Source organism: Macaca nemestrina, chromosome 19 (assembly GCF_043159975.1).
Source record: "Macaca nemestrina isolate mMacNem1 chromosome 19, mMacNem.hap1, whole genome shotgun sequence".
NCBI classification, from domain to species: Eukaryota; Metazoa; Chordata; class Mammalia; order Primates; family Cercopithecidae; genus Macaca; species Macaca nemestrina.
This window is the reverse complement of record NC_092143.1, coordinates 45324869-45339333: the sequence shown is the minus strand read 5'-3', so window position 1 is coordinate 45339333 and position 14465 is coordinate 45324869. Positions and strand designations below refer to the sequence as shown.

Below are 14465 nucleotides of genomic sequence, written 5' to 3'. Positions count from 1 at the left end.
GACTGAAGGGCAGGGTATACACAGATGTGTCCCATTCTCAAAAACCCATTATAGCCAAGTTTAGAAAGCTAAGGATTCATTACTATTAAAAATAAGGTGCCATAATGTTCTTTTTAGTGGCTAAAGTGTATTCGTGTGTTTTAAATCGGGGGACAAGTTGACTCCACTCACCCTATGTCCAGCACTTTCAGAGTGCACTGTAGTGAACGATTCAGGTTAACACCTAGCTCATCACAGCAGCTTATTCCATTTGGTGACACTGGAGTCAGCCTTGGTGCCAGGGGTGTGACTCTATATGGCCTGTACTTTGGAGAGTGGAGCTGCTTGGCAGGGTTGGGGGAGCTTTTTCCTTCCTTTCTAGAGGAGACTTAAGAAGCAGGAATGGACTGCCCTCACAGCTTTTGCCCACAGCTTTTGACATTCTGGCCTTTGCTGGCCCTGGCTGAGAGGCCTCCAGGTTCTGGGTCTCTTTCACTTACTTTTCAGCCGCTTCTTCCTGAGAGACACCATTTCGTAGAGCTGCCTCTCAATCAGCCCGTCCGCTCTCTTCTCATCCAGCCAGTTGCTGCAAGGGAAGGTCTGCTGGATGCCAGTGAAGGGGCACAGAATTACCACCTGGGGAGAGTGGAGCACAGTGAATGTCTCCTGCGTTGAGTCCCCAGTAGGGACCTCTTCACCATGTTCAGCAGCCTCCCAGTGCCACATTTAGAGACATCTGTATTAGGACTCTCAATGAATGGCACCTTTTCTGTAGTCTATCTCATTAAATCTTAAATCAAGAAATGCAACCTCCAAAGAGTCTTCCAAAGTAGGTATCACCCGTCTTCCAATTTGCTATTCAAATCTCAAACTTTTCCTCTATACACAACACACTCTTTGAATACCATATTTCTTTAAGCACATCATAAAACCTCAGTTAATCTGAACCAAATGAACTAGACTACTAGGTTAATTCCCTATAATGATCTTGTAGGAAAAAGGTAAGTCCCGTGTCAGCTAATTAATATCTGGAATGTAGTATAAAAACCAACTTCTCTCTTTTAGGCTTGATCCTCACTCAGCCTTCTCTCTTATACCTTCTCTATCTCTACCAAGTTCTGAACCCATGGATTTCGAACACTCACATTATAAATGTTGAAAGGATTGCTCCTGGCACACTACAGAATCCTCTATCAGTAAAGAAATTTTGACTCTCACATTACTGGTTTCTAAGCTTTACCTTCTTAACTTGAAAACAAATCTTTTTAACTTACAAACTAATCTGACCCTCCTATTGGTCAAGGTTTTGACCAACTATTGTCTTACTGGGTATTTGTTGTCTACTGTTCATAGTGACAAAAATTGACTGTAACTTCCTTAACTTGAATTATTGCCCTTAGATATTCCCAGGTAATACTCACCTCATACTCATTATTAACCATTGTGATAAACGTTAACTTTTAAACAGCACCAGGGGAAGGATGCTAAGAGATGGTGGGAGGGGATTATGTACCCCTTCAAACTCCCAGAGAAATGCTCCTCCCTAGAGATAAATGATGGCTCAGGACCATGGGCAGCAGCCCCCTCAAACATTTAGTTATCTGACACAAATATATTGGCAATTAATGTAGTTCACCCCACCTGCATTCAATAGATGGGAAACCTGAGGTCTAGAAAGGAGAATAAAGTCCCCAAGTTAGCACCTTTAGTTAGTGGCAGAATCAGGAATGTAAGTATTCCTGACACTAATTGTCAGTTTGGGATCTTTTCTACTCATCAGGAAGAACCTCAGAATTTCTATTTATGGCTGACGTCCACTGGGATCTATTGTTGCACTCCATTTTTTATGCTGAAGATTTCATGTGGCCACGTATTTAGAAGTGGACCTATACATAGGCAAAGTTGGAGGGCATCCGTGACAAATTGAGGGCATAGGAGGGTATAATCACCAGCAATTTATTTAGAAGTCTGTCTTTCCTCTCAACAAATCCTGCAGATGCAGATGTTTTCTCGTTACTCTTGAGTTGTTCTCTCATTGTTAACTGTGTATTGGTTAGTTTTGTCTTTTTAAGAAGTAGCAAAATCCTAAAAGTTTGAGGTTGTGTGTTTTCTCACCCCTGTGGGTCCCCTGAACATAGTTCTAAACATATAGTAAGTGCTTAAAAATCGATGATAAAAGTTCTGGTTCTGGAAGGTTAAAGGTTAGGTAAGCAACTAAATATAGTATTGTTACCATAGCTTCTGGTTTTTATCTCAGGATTTTCTTTCTTTTATTGTTTTGTTAAATATAACTATCCTGAGGGTATTATATTCTGTTATTTAAAAACTACTTTGTCATTCTCTTTAAAAATAAATTAGTGTAATTCATACATTAAAAATGTTTGCTTCTGGACTAGGTAGTCCAGAAACTAGGTAGTCTGAAAAGCCTTTTATCACCACAAAATAGTCATATGTTACATAAACCACAGGAAGTATCACTTTATATACATTGCTGAGCTGCCAGGGGGTTACAGAGAAACCATAAGAACCAGCAAAATTCAGAGTAAGCAGAAACCCAGAGAGTGGGCAAATGTGAATGCTAAAGTTGGTGCTGCACTGCAGCAAAAGACAATCCCAGGCACTCAGAGACCAGGAAATTAATAGCCACTTGAGGATGTGGGAAACTAGGCCATGGGCTTTACAAAATGGAGATTCCAAACTGGAAACACTGAATAAGCAGAAATATTTGAAGGACTGCTCCTTTAGACAAAAGGTAGATAGGGAAAAATCTGCAAAGAGAAGCCTACCTTTTTTTGTCTTTGCTCTAGACAGAAAATAATAATAGTTTTACCTAAGAAATAGTTACCATAAGCTTGGTCACAGTCAGGATAAATAGTAATAAATGCACACATAGACATATTGAGGAGAAGCAGGGAATACCAAAACCAAGATCTTAAGAGCATCTGGATAGAAAAAACAGATAGTGGCAATTAGACTAACAGAAGCCAGAAGATATTGCGGAGGAAAACTCAATATAGAATTCAGTATCCTAAAATTATTTTTCAAGAATGAGAGTGATATAAAAACATTTTTCAAATGAATAAAATCAGAGTTTACCAACAATAGACCTTTACCAAATAAACTTCTAAAGGGTGTTCTTCAGGAAGAAGAAAATTGACACCAGAAATAAGGTCTTAGATGCAAGATGAAGTGACAAGCAAACAAACTGGGAAACTTGTAGGTAAACCTGAACAAACAACTCTATAAAACAATGATATCTAATGTGTATATTTTAAAAGAATTTAAAATGGAGCTAAAATACTAGGCAAAAAATAGCATGCAGAATTATTACTATTCGCGATTTCTAAGGTTCTTGCATTTGCCAAAAAAGAGTAGAGGTATCAATTATATTTAGGGTTTCCCATACTAAGTATGTACAGTAAAATAACTATAAAGGGAAAAAAGAAATAGGGAAAAACAGTCAACCCAAAATAATTTTAAAAGAAGAAAAAAGAAACAGTAAAAGCAGAACAGATATATCAGTAATTACAATAAACATAAACAGACTAAATTTGCCAGTTCAGAGATAAATAGTATCAGATTGGATAATGATAAAGATTGAATTCATTAGGAAGTTACAATAATTCTATGCTTAGTAACATAGCCTCAAACTACATAAAGCAAAAATTGTTAGTTCTACAATAAGAAATATCTACCACCTTAGTGGTAAATATTTCAATAGTGGTAGAGATTACACACACACACACACACACACACACAAGTAGATATTTTAACACATATTTATTAGTAATTAACAGACCAAACAGAAAAAATGATAGTAAGGAAACAAGACTCAAATAACAAAAGTAACAAACTGAATTTAATAAATAAAATTAAATGTTTAAATTCAGCTCTTGGAGCAATACACAAATTGAACATGCATTGTAAATTGCAATGCATTTTTTAAAATGGCATTATATAGGCTGTGTTTTCTGAATAAAATGATATTAAATTAAAAATAAATTAAATATAAGACAACATGCATTTGGAAACTAAAAGTCATACTTCAAAATAATGAGTCACAAAATAACTAATGAGTCACAAAGAATTTTTAGTGTAATAATAAATAAGAACCCAAACAAGCACAAACTATTTTTTAAAAATTGATAAATTGCCTTTCAACAATATTAAAAGCTTCTGCTTTTCAATAAACATTGTTAAGAAAATGAAAAGGCAAGCTACACAGTGGGAGATTATTCATACATACACACACAGATATGGAAATACAGATATATCGATGTATTTAACAAAAAAGTTGTTGTATCGAGAATATGTAAAGAATTCTTACAATTTAATAAGATTTAAAAACGTAAAATAAGCAAAGGCAACTAGAATAAGAATATATACAAATGATCAATAAGCACATTTTTAACAGTTCAACATAATTAGTCATCGGAGGCAATGTAAATTAAAACCACAATTAGACACCCATGAGCATATCTAAAAATAGAAAGATTGACAATGCCAAGTGATGGTAAGGATATGGAAGAACTGGAATTCTCATATATTGTTGGCAGGCATACAAAACAATGTAGCCACTTTGAAAACAGTTTGGAGGAATTTTTTAAAAGTTAAGCATATCTTTACCATGGATCCAGAAATTCTATTATTAGGTATTTATCCAACAAAATTGAAACACATGTCCATTCAAAGACTTGTACATGAATATTCATAGCAGCTTTATTCATAGTAACCCCCAAAATTGAAATGACCCAAATGTTCATCAACGATTAAATGGATAAACAAATTGCTACATATCCGAAGAATGGAATACTACTTAGCAATAAAAACTAAGTTACTAATACATGAAACAACATTATGAATCCCAAAAACATTACTCTGAGTGAAATGTCAGACACAAACACACATAAAGTACATGCTAAATGATTTCATTTATATTAAATGTTAGAAAAGACTAACCTAATCTTTAGTGACTAAAATCAGATTAGTGATTAGAGTGGTGGATATTGGCTGTGAAGGAGCACAAGGAAACATTTTGGGGTGATGGAAACATTCTATATATTGGTTCTAGTCATGGTTACACAGGTGTGTACATTTATCAAAACTCACAGAACTGTATGCTTTAGAAGAGTGTGTATTTTATTTCATGTTAATTATACTTTAACAAAGCTGCTTTTTAAAATGAAACAATACAATTAAACTGAATAAAAATATTTTATAAAATATACGAAATGCAGCTAAAGCACTACTTTGAGAGAAAATCATAGTATCAAATGTTTGTACGAGAAAAAAAGGAGGCTAAAACTTAATGAGCTAAGAATCCAATTTAAGAATTTAGAAAAAGAACAACAAAAGAAACTCAGAGAAATTAAACAGAGATAAAGTTAAGAATACAAGTCAGTAAAGCAGAGAATAGAATTAAAACAGCGTACACAAAGCAAAACTTGGTTATTTGAAAGAGCTAAATAAACTTTTTGTAAGAGTCATATTTTTTAAAAAACAACAAGTCATGAATAAATAATACATAAAGAGTGTTCATAATTATATCAGAGGATAAAAGATGCATCCGTTGTTAAAAAATAAGAGAACACTGGATGTGTATAAATTTATGTCAATACATTTGATAACTTACAAATATACAAATTCCCAAAAAAAGCTCATTAAAACAGATTGAATAAGAAATAAAGAGCCTGAATATTCCTATAAACAGCAAAGAAAAACAAAACAAAACCCTGCTCTTTAAAATCCATAACTTTACACACACACACACATACACCCAAACACACACACCCCTACCTATACAATTTTGCAGGAGACTGCAACCAAACATTTGGGAAACATCACTGCAATTTTATACACCCTCTTTTAGGAAAGGACATACTTCTCATTTCATTCTAGAATCACAACCAATCAACAATTATATAAGAAAGGAATAAGGGGCCAATGCTACTCATGAACATAGATATAAAAATTCTTTTTTTTTTTTTTTTTTTTTGAGATGGAGTCTCAATCTGTCACCCAGGCTGGAGTGCAGTGGCGCAATCTTGGCTCACTGGAAGCTTGGCCTCCTGGGTTCATGCCATCCTCCTGCCTCAGCCTCCCAAGTAGCTGGGACAGGCGCCCTCTACCACGCCCGGCTAATATTTTGTATTTTTTTTTTAGTAGAGACGGGGTTTCACCATGTTAGCCAAGCCTGTCTCAATCTCCTGACCTCACGATGCGCCCGCCTTGGCCTCCCAAAGTGCTGGGATTACAGGCTTGAGTCACCACGCCTGGCCAGAAAAATTCCATGTTAAATGTTAACAACTCTAAAAACATGTAAAACAATCTATTATTACCAAGTTTGACTTATAAAAAAGCAGTTAGTTTGCCATTTGTAAATGCACTCATATTAGTGCACCAACTTAATGAATAAAAAAGAAAGACCATACAACGATCTCACTAAGTGCAGAAAAGCATTAGATAAAATTTAACAACAATTCATCATGAAAACTCCTTACAATATAGAAATAGAAGGGAATTTTACAGATCTAATCTAAGAATGTCTACCATAAACTTGCAAAAAAAAAAATCAACCAAACAAAATATTAGAAGTAGCTCCTTTAAAATCAGAAACAAAATAAAGATATCCACTATTAATCCTACTACTCAGTATTGTACTGTAGGTCTTAGGCCATGTGGTCAAATAAACAAAAAAGAAAAAAGACCTACAAGCTTTGAAAATTAAAAAAACTTATAATTTATAATTTGACTTCCTACAGAAAAAAAACAAATAATTATTGAGACATTATCAGAATTAACAATAGAGTTTAGCAAAATGGCCTTATGTAAACTAAATGTCCAGAAAATACTTCCATTTCTATATCAGCAACAAATTGTTAGAAAATATAATTTTTAAAGAGATACCATTTATAATAGTAACAAAAGTTATAAGGTCTCTTAAACATACCTAACAGACATGCAATTCCTTTATCAAAAACATAAAACTATATTGAAAACTATTAAAGAAGACATAAATTTTAAGAAGTATACCATATCCGTAGATAGGGAAAGTCAATACAGTAAAGATGTCAGTTCTTTCAAATGAATCTATAGGTCCAAATGAATTCTGTTCAACACTGTTCTTCATGGGATTTGGCAAAATAAATAAATAAAGATTTCTTTGGAAGGGTAAGTGGTTATGAATAGTCAAAACATTCTGGAGGAAGAATAACAAGGTGAACAAATTTCCCCAGCAGATACTAAGACAGTACAGAGGTAAAAATGAAGATAGTGAGTGTTATATTAGTGCAGAAATAAACTAAATAAATGGAACAGACTAGAAAACTCAGGGGCAAAGCCATGCATTTTGTGAATTTTATGTGTGATAGAAATGTCTTTTCAGAACAGTGGGAAAAGAATTACTATTTAGTAAATCAGTGCTTCCAAAACTTTCTCAATGATAAAAATTATCTAACCACTTGCTAAATATCCAGATTACCTGTAAATTCTGACTCATTTGCTCTGAATTAGAGCCTAGGAATCTATTTTTAATAAGAATTCCAGGTGATTCTTAACCTTGGTCAAGTTTTAAAAGCTCTTCAATAAATGTTGCTGGAACATTTGCATATCTACATGGAAAAAAATAATATTGAATTTCTCCCTCACAAAATTCAATTCCTAGTATTTTAAAAACATAAATGGAAAAATTAAAACAACAGTTTTTAGAAAAGGATATAGGAGAATGTCTTCATACCTCTGAAATAAGTAGATTTCTTTCAATAATACCAAATACATTAGTCATAAACGAAAAGATTGATAAACTAAATACTTTTAAATCTTACTCAATGAACATCACAAACTATGAGAAAATATTTGAACATATATTATCAACAAAGGATTAATATCCAGATTAAATTTTAAAATTCCTAAAAATAAATCCAAAGATAGATTGGTCAATAGGAAAATCAGTAAAAGACATGAACAGACATTTTACATAAAAAGAAACATGAATGGCCAATAAAGAAAAAAACACACATTCAACCTTGGTAGTAATCATAAAAATAAGAATTAAAACCACAACAGGATCATTTTACAACCTCCAAAATGGTGAAAATTAAAAATTCATTTACAAGAATGTATAAAACAAAATATCTCTTACACATGGCTAACAGGAGAGTAAAATGGTGCAACTATTTTGGAAAACAATCTGGAATACTTTGGAAGTAACAGTTATCCTATAAAGCTGAAGATTCGCTTGCCCTGTGACCTAGCACTTTCATTCTGAGAAGCTCTTGCACACTTCTACAAAGATACATGTACAAGAACTTCATGGCAAGATTGCTCATAGTAGTAAAAATCAAGAAATCACTCCAAAATACCAATCAACAGAAGAATGGACAAATAAATACTTTGCAGCAGGGAAATGGATGAACTACAGCTTCTGTTACCATTTGGACAAATCTCTAAAACATAATGCTAAGAGAAAATTGACAGTTATGGCCAGGTGCGGTGGCTCACTCCTGTAATCCCAGCACTTTGGGAGGCCGAGGCAGGCAGATCACCTGAGGTCAGGAGTTCAAGACCAGCCTGGCCAACATGGTGAAACCCCATCTCTACCAAAAATACAAAATTAGCCAGGCATGGTGGTGCATGCCTGTAATCCCAGCTACTTGGGAGGCTGAGGCAGGAGAATCACTTGAACCTAGGAGGTGGAGGTTGCAGTGAGCTGAGATCGTGCCATTGCCCTCCAGCCTGGGTGACAGAAGTGAAACTCTGTCCAAAAATAAAACAAAAAGAAGGAAGGAAAGAAGGAAGGAAGGGAGGGAGGGAGGGAGGGAGGGATAAAAATTGCCGGTTACAAACAATACAAGTTTATACATAGACAAAATTCAAAATAGTATGTGCCCTTTGAGGGAAAGAGGACTATATGACTGTGGAAGGACACAGAGGAGTTTCAAAAGCATCTCGAATGTTCTCTCTCTTAAGCTGTGTGATAGACAAAATTGAGGTTTGCTTTTTAACATTCCCTATGAAAGACAGTTATTAATATATAATTCTTTAAAGTATAAGTATCCCACAATAAAAACATATACTTTAAAATACTTATTGATTGAAAGATTTATAAGCTGAGTGAAACACTACACCAGGAATCAGGATAATCATAACCACCAACTGAACACCTCTGGATAACCTGTCCTGCTTGGCCCTTGGATGCATGTACAGAACAGCCCCTGTTCCTGACCACCCTTGAGGCAAGATAGATGGACACATAACCACCCAAAATGCCCAGTGAAAAAGATTGCCCATGCACTCTGTAACTAGTTCAGAGGAAGTAGGATTCAGGTTAAAGTTTTTACTTGCAAGTTAAAGAGGAGAGGGGTTGAATCAGGGAAGGCTGTCTTCAGGGGCATCCCTTACCTTCTCACAGTACCAGCCTCTGTTGACGCCCACATTGCCATGCCCGATGGAGACCCGACTCAGGGGGCTAAGGAGGACAGCCAGCTCGATGTGGAAGATGTCCGTGCGGCCTCGGTCAAACACGCCGCCCTCCAGGAAGATTTTCCCACTGTTCTTATTCCCTCTGGCCCCATACATGACCAAGTAGATTTTGGATTTGGTACCAGCCCCCCGGACATCCCCAGTGAAGACGGTGACAATATACGTAATAGCTGGTGTGGAAACAACAGGAAAGAGAGTGTTCAATGTGAGCTGCATCATAATATCCCACCCCTTCCTCCCCTTCCTGGTTACGACACCCCCAAAGCCCTCCTCCTCCACACATCCTCTTTCCCCATCATGTCCTATTCCTCCAGATGCCACCTAATGTCCCTCTCGACTTCATTTCATCTTTTCCAGAGTTTGTGTGTCCAATGCATCTGAGTTTGAGAATAAACTGCACATATTATTACAGGAAGCTGTCAGTGCTGATTACAGGAAACTAACAAAGAGAAGGAGGAACTCGGGTTGGCTAAGAATAGTACTTATTATTAATGATAATTACCATGCCTACATTATTAATAGCTGCCAGATGAATTCTGTTATGTCTAATCTAATTATAATAGTCAACTCCATTAATGGAAATTTATATTCAGGGCTATCTGATTCATTTCACTTGCTCTTTTGCTGATAACTTAAAAACATAACTTTTAATAGAGGACATTAATGTCCTCCTTTGCTGCCTGATGTGGTAGGGTGAGGGAGGACTGAGGGAGAGAGAAAACATTGTTGGTTGGGCCATTTGAGGTTATGGTCTATCAGGAGGCAATATGAGGACATAGAATTCTGAGGAAGAACTAGCAAAGGGAGATTAAACTCTGAGACAGGGTGAAGTAAAAGAAAATACCAAAGGCAAACATTTGGACAGGCAATTCTGCTAAGAACTGGCCTAGATTTTCTTTTCTTTTCTTTTTTTTTTTTTTTTTTTGAGACAGAGTCTCACTCTGTCACCCAGGCTGGAGTCTAGTGGTGCGATCTCAGTTCCCTGCAACCTCTACTTCCCAGGCTCAAGCGATTCTCGTGTCTCAGCCTCCTGAGTGGGATTACAGACGTGTGCCACCAACTTGGTTAATTTTTGTATTTTTAGTAGAGACAGCGTTTCGCCATGTTGGCCAGGCTGGTCTCGAACTCCTGGTCTCAAGTGATCCACCTACCTCGGCCTCCCAAAGTGGTGGGATTACAGGCGTGAGCCACCACACCTGGCCTACATTCTTTAATTCTGTCCTGGGGTCTAAGGCAGTTGTCACTTTAAGCCTTGTTAATTCCCCCACCCATCCCTCACCCTACCGTATGTCACACTCTTATCCCATAACCTCAGAGAAATAAAAATCCCAAATTTCTTTGAGTGATAATACATGCAACTATATGGGTGCATCATTCATTCTTAAACTTACATTTTCTTTTGTTCAGCATTTATTGAGTGCTTACTAGATGCCAGGCCTTTGGGGAGTAAATAAATAAAAAGAAATGGCCACTGCTCTAGGGAAAAAAAAAAAAGTCTCGAGCTTTATTTCTCTAAGATGCATGGAGAAATGGTGTCCCCACATCAGACATACTTCTATGGTTTAGGATATAATCAATTCCCAGCTGTTATCATTTCTGCTCTTCTTCTATCACTAGGAGACATATAATATTCACACATTCAATAGGATTATATTAATTCTATTCGAGCATGTTTTTAAGTAAACTGCAAACTTTCATCTGTAGATGACTTGTACCACACCTCACAATGATCAGGTCACAATGCTGAGGTTGAAAAGCACTGGAGTAGAGGAGCATTTAGTCTTCTAAACAGCAGCAATAAAGGTCTGCCAAGGATGCATAGAGCCAAAGAAGGGAGAAGTTACCCAGGCCAGAGAAGGTCAGGGAAGGCTCAGAGGAAGTGACTGGGATCAGGAATTTGAGAGGCAGAAAGAAGAGAAAAGGCCTTGCAGGATGAGGAGAAGGCAGGTTCCAAGGATACAGAGAGAGAAAGAGCAAGGCAAGCAGGGAGTTGAGAGGAGAGGGAAGGCATGGAAACAAGATGGAGGGGAGAAAGGAAGGTGTGAATGTGCAGTGGGAGAGAGGGTGTGGGAATACTCTGTAGGTAGGATAAATGGAGCCAAATTGTGGAGAAATTTGTACATTATGCTACAGAACATGGATTTTCTCCCATGGTGAGTCATGGGAGGTTCTGCAGCAGAGAATATTCTCAGATGTTCACAATATCAACGCTGATTTTCTAGAACATCCATGACCATGACTGCCATGTTGGGCATTGGAAGTTTTTTGTGGAATTCATAGAGGTTAGGGCTTTAGGAAGCAGACCAAATCCTGAATCTATCACTTGCCTGCTGTGTGCCCTTGGACAAGGCTCTTCCATGTGCCTTAGTTTCCTCATCTGTGAGATGGAAACAGTAACAGTTCCTACTTTATTGGGTGGCTGTGAGGATTGAAGGACACCATGCGGGTCAGGTATCTATCTAGAAGAAGACCTGGCATATACTAAGCACTCAATATCAGGAAGAGTTCAGAGTCAATCAATGTCCTGGGAAACATCCATGCTTGTCAGAAATTCACATTCTGGCTTCATCCTATGGATACCTTCCTTTGCCCTGGGCAGTTGGTATCTGCTTAGCAGCATCCCCCAGACTCTCTGGCAACAACAGAGCCCCAGGCTGCAACCCAGTGGGACAGAACAGTTTCAGGAGCAGGAGGAATGCTGTCTACAGACCCAGCTGGCTCCTGTTTGATCACAGGCCTCCAGCCCCACAGATGCCAACACCAATCCTTAGGCAGAAAGTAAAATACCTAAAAGAGCCTCCCCTTTCTTCAAATCTACCTGTGGTCTCAGCTCCGCCCACTAAGATATCCCTTTGGATTTTGCCATCGTCTTCGTCCAAGGCCAGCCAGCGGTTAAGGGGGAAGTCATATTTTCTTTTGTTCCCAATATCTTCAATGACAATCTGGGAAGGAGAAGCGGGGACAGGGATGTAGATAAGCGTTGTTGAGGGTGCACCTGGAGATCTAATCCAATCTTCCAATCACTTGAGTCTACTTTAAGAATATAACAGTATCAGCTTCATGGCCCAAGGAAAACTTATCACAAGGACACAACTGTGTCCAGGATACCTGGTAAAGCCTAGAATCACACAGGAATGACTGGCAATTACCTTCTGACTTGAATTACTGAGACAGTGCTCCCTCCACTGCTGCAGGTCATTTTTTAAATTGAAGCAAACAATTTGGCAGCATGTGAACTGTGAGACTGGTCACAAGAACTGGAAGTCTGGATTTACAAACTATGACAAAATCATCACTATCCTCACAGGCTGAAGGTTGGGGCGGGCAGATCATGAGGTCAGGAGATCAAGACCATCCTGGCTAACACGGTGAAACCCCGTTTCTGCTAAAAATACAAAAAAATTAGCCAGGCATGGTGGCGGGCACCTGTAGTCCCAGCTACTCGGGAGGCTGAGGCAGGCGAATGGTGCAAACCCAGGAGGCAGAGCTTGCAGTGAGCCAAGATCATGCCACTGCACTCCAGTCAGGGCGACAGAATGAGACTCCATCTCAAAAGAATAGATAGGTAGGTAGGTAGGTAGGTAGGTAGGTAGGTAGGTAGGTAGATAGATAGATAAATAGATAGATAGATAGATAGATAGATAGATAGATAGATAGATAGATAGATTGATTGATTGATTGATTTTTAGGAATGCATCTCTTGCATAAAATGCAACCAACTTTTATCAAAGACTCAGGCAATAGGAATAAGAAAAGAAAAGATCAACACATCAGGGCAGAGCTATACCAGGACAGTACCATCCAGGATCTAAGAATTGGACTAAGAGCCTCCAATCAACCCTGGATGTGAGATGGGAGTTTGGTTATTACCCAACTGGAGCCAAGAATGAAAATAGAAGTGGGAGGAAGAAGAGGAGAGGAGGAGTAGGAAGATGGGAGATTTAATAAGCATGCCCTATGTTTCAGGGGCAGCTTGACTATTGTCAGATACCATGTGTGAACAAGACCCACCTCATCTGAGGTTGGGTAAAGGGAATACACCAACTTAAGGCCTTGCAAATTCTTGAATCAAAGACAGAGATCATTCCAAAGAATCAGAGGAAGGGCAGAACTCTGGAAAGAACCTAATATGGGACACACCAAAAGAACTCACACCATTCAACTAATGTGCTTAAGAGAATATAAGAAGATTTAGTCTTTATGAAATAGGAGTAAATATCTTTAAAGACAGATGAGACTACCATAAAAAGGCAATCAGATGAGATTAAAAAATAACTAAGAAAGGGAATCAAGAAAAATAAAACTATACAGCAGCAAATAGTTCAAAGTTCTCAAAATTCTGCCTGTTCTTTCACCAACTCCTGAGAATTTACTGTAAGAAATAATCATAGATTTACAAAAAGATAAGGCAAGAATGTTTGTCACAGCACTATTTATAGTATAATAGTATACTGTATATATATACACACAGGTTGAACATCCCTAATCTGAAACCCGAAATCCAAAATGCTCCAAAGTCCAAAAGTTTTTGAGTGCTGACAACACACCAAAAGTGGAAAATTCCACACCAGACCTTATATGAGGGGTCACAGTCCAAACACAGTCAGAACTCTGCTTCATGTAACAAAGTATTAACAAATATTATGTTGAATTACCTTCAGGCTATTTGCATAAGGTGTATATGAAACAAATGGATTTCATGTTTAGACTTGGGTCCCATCCCAAGATATCTCATTATGTATATGCAAATATTCCAAATTCAAAAAGACCTGAAATCTGAAACACTTCTGGTCCCAAGCATTTACAATAAGATATATTCAACCTGTACAGCATAATATACATTTTATATATTACATAATATACAGTATATAGCATAATTATACAATAATTTTGAGGAAAAAATAGAAACATTTGACAAAAGGAGACTGATTCAATAAGTCATGGTAGATCTAAAACACTTATTTCAGTCGTTAAAAATTACATTGTAGCCAGGCGCAGTGGCTCAC

The 14465-nt window shown here is 37.4% G+C and overlaps 1 protein-coding gene across 5 annotated transcripts in view; it reads right to left on the bottom strand.

Annotated features, from left to right (window-relative positions):
* LOC105499623 (lipoxygenase homology PLAT domains 1) overlaps positions 1-14465 on the bottom strand; it is a 183781-nt gene that overhangs the window by 119759 nt on the left and 49557 nt on the right. For 3 of the 5 annotated variants that reach the window (XM_071085420.1, XM_071085421.1, XM_071085422.1), the window contains exons 1-2: positions 9379-9663; positions 480-615 (exon numbers count right to left, since the gene is read on the bottom strand). In XM_071085420.1, coding sequence (XP_070941521.1) covers positions 480-615; positions 9379-9555 — 313 coding nt within the window. In that variant the 5' untranslated portion in view covers positions 9556-9663. Of the gene's footprint in view, positions 1-479; positions 616-9378; positions 9664-12277; positions 12402-14465 lie in introns of those variants that run through there. The other 2 variants (XM_011772351.3, XM_011772341.3) reach the window with 1 other exon arrangement.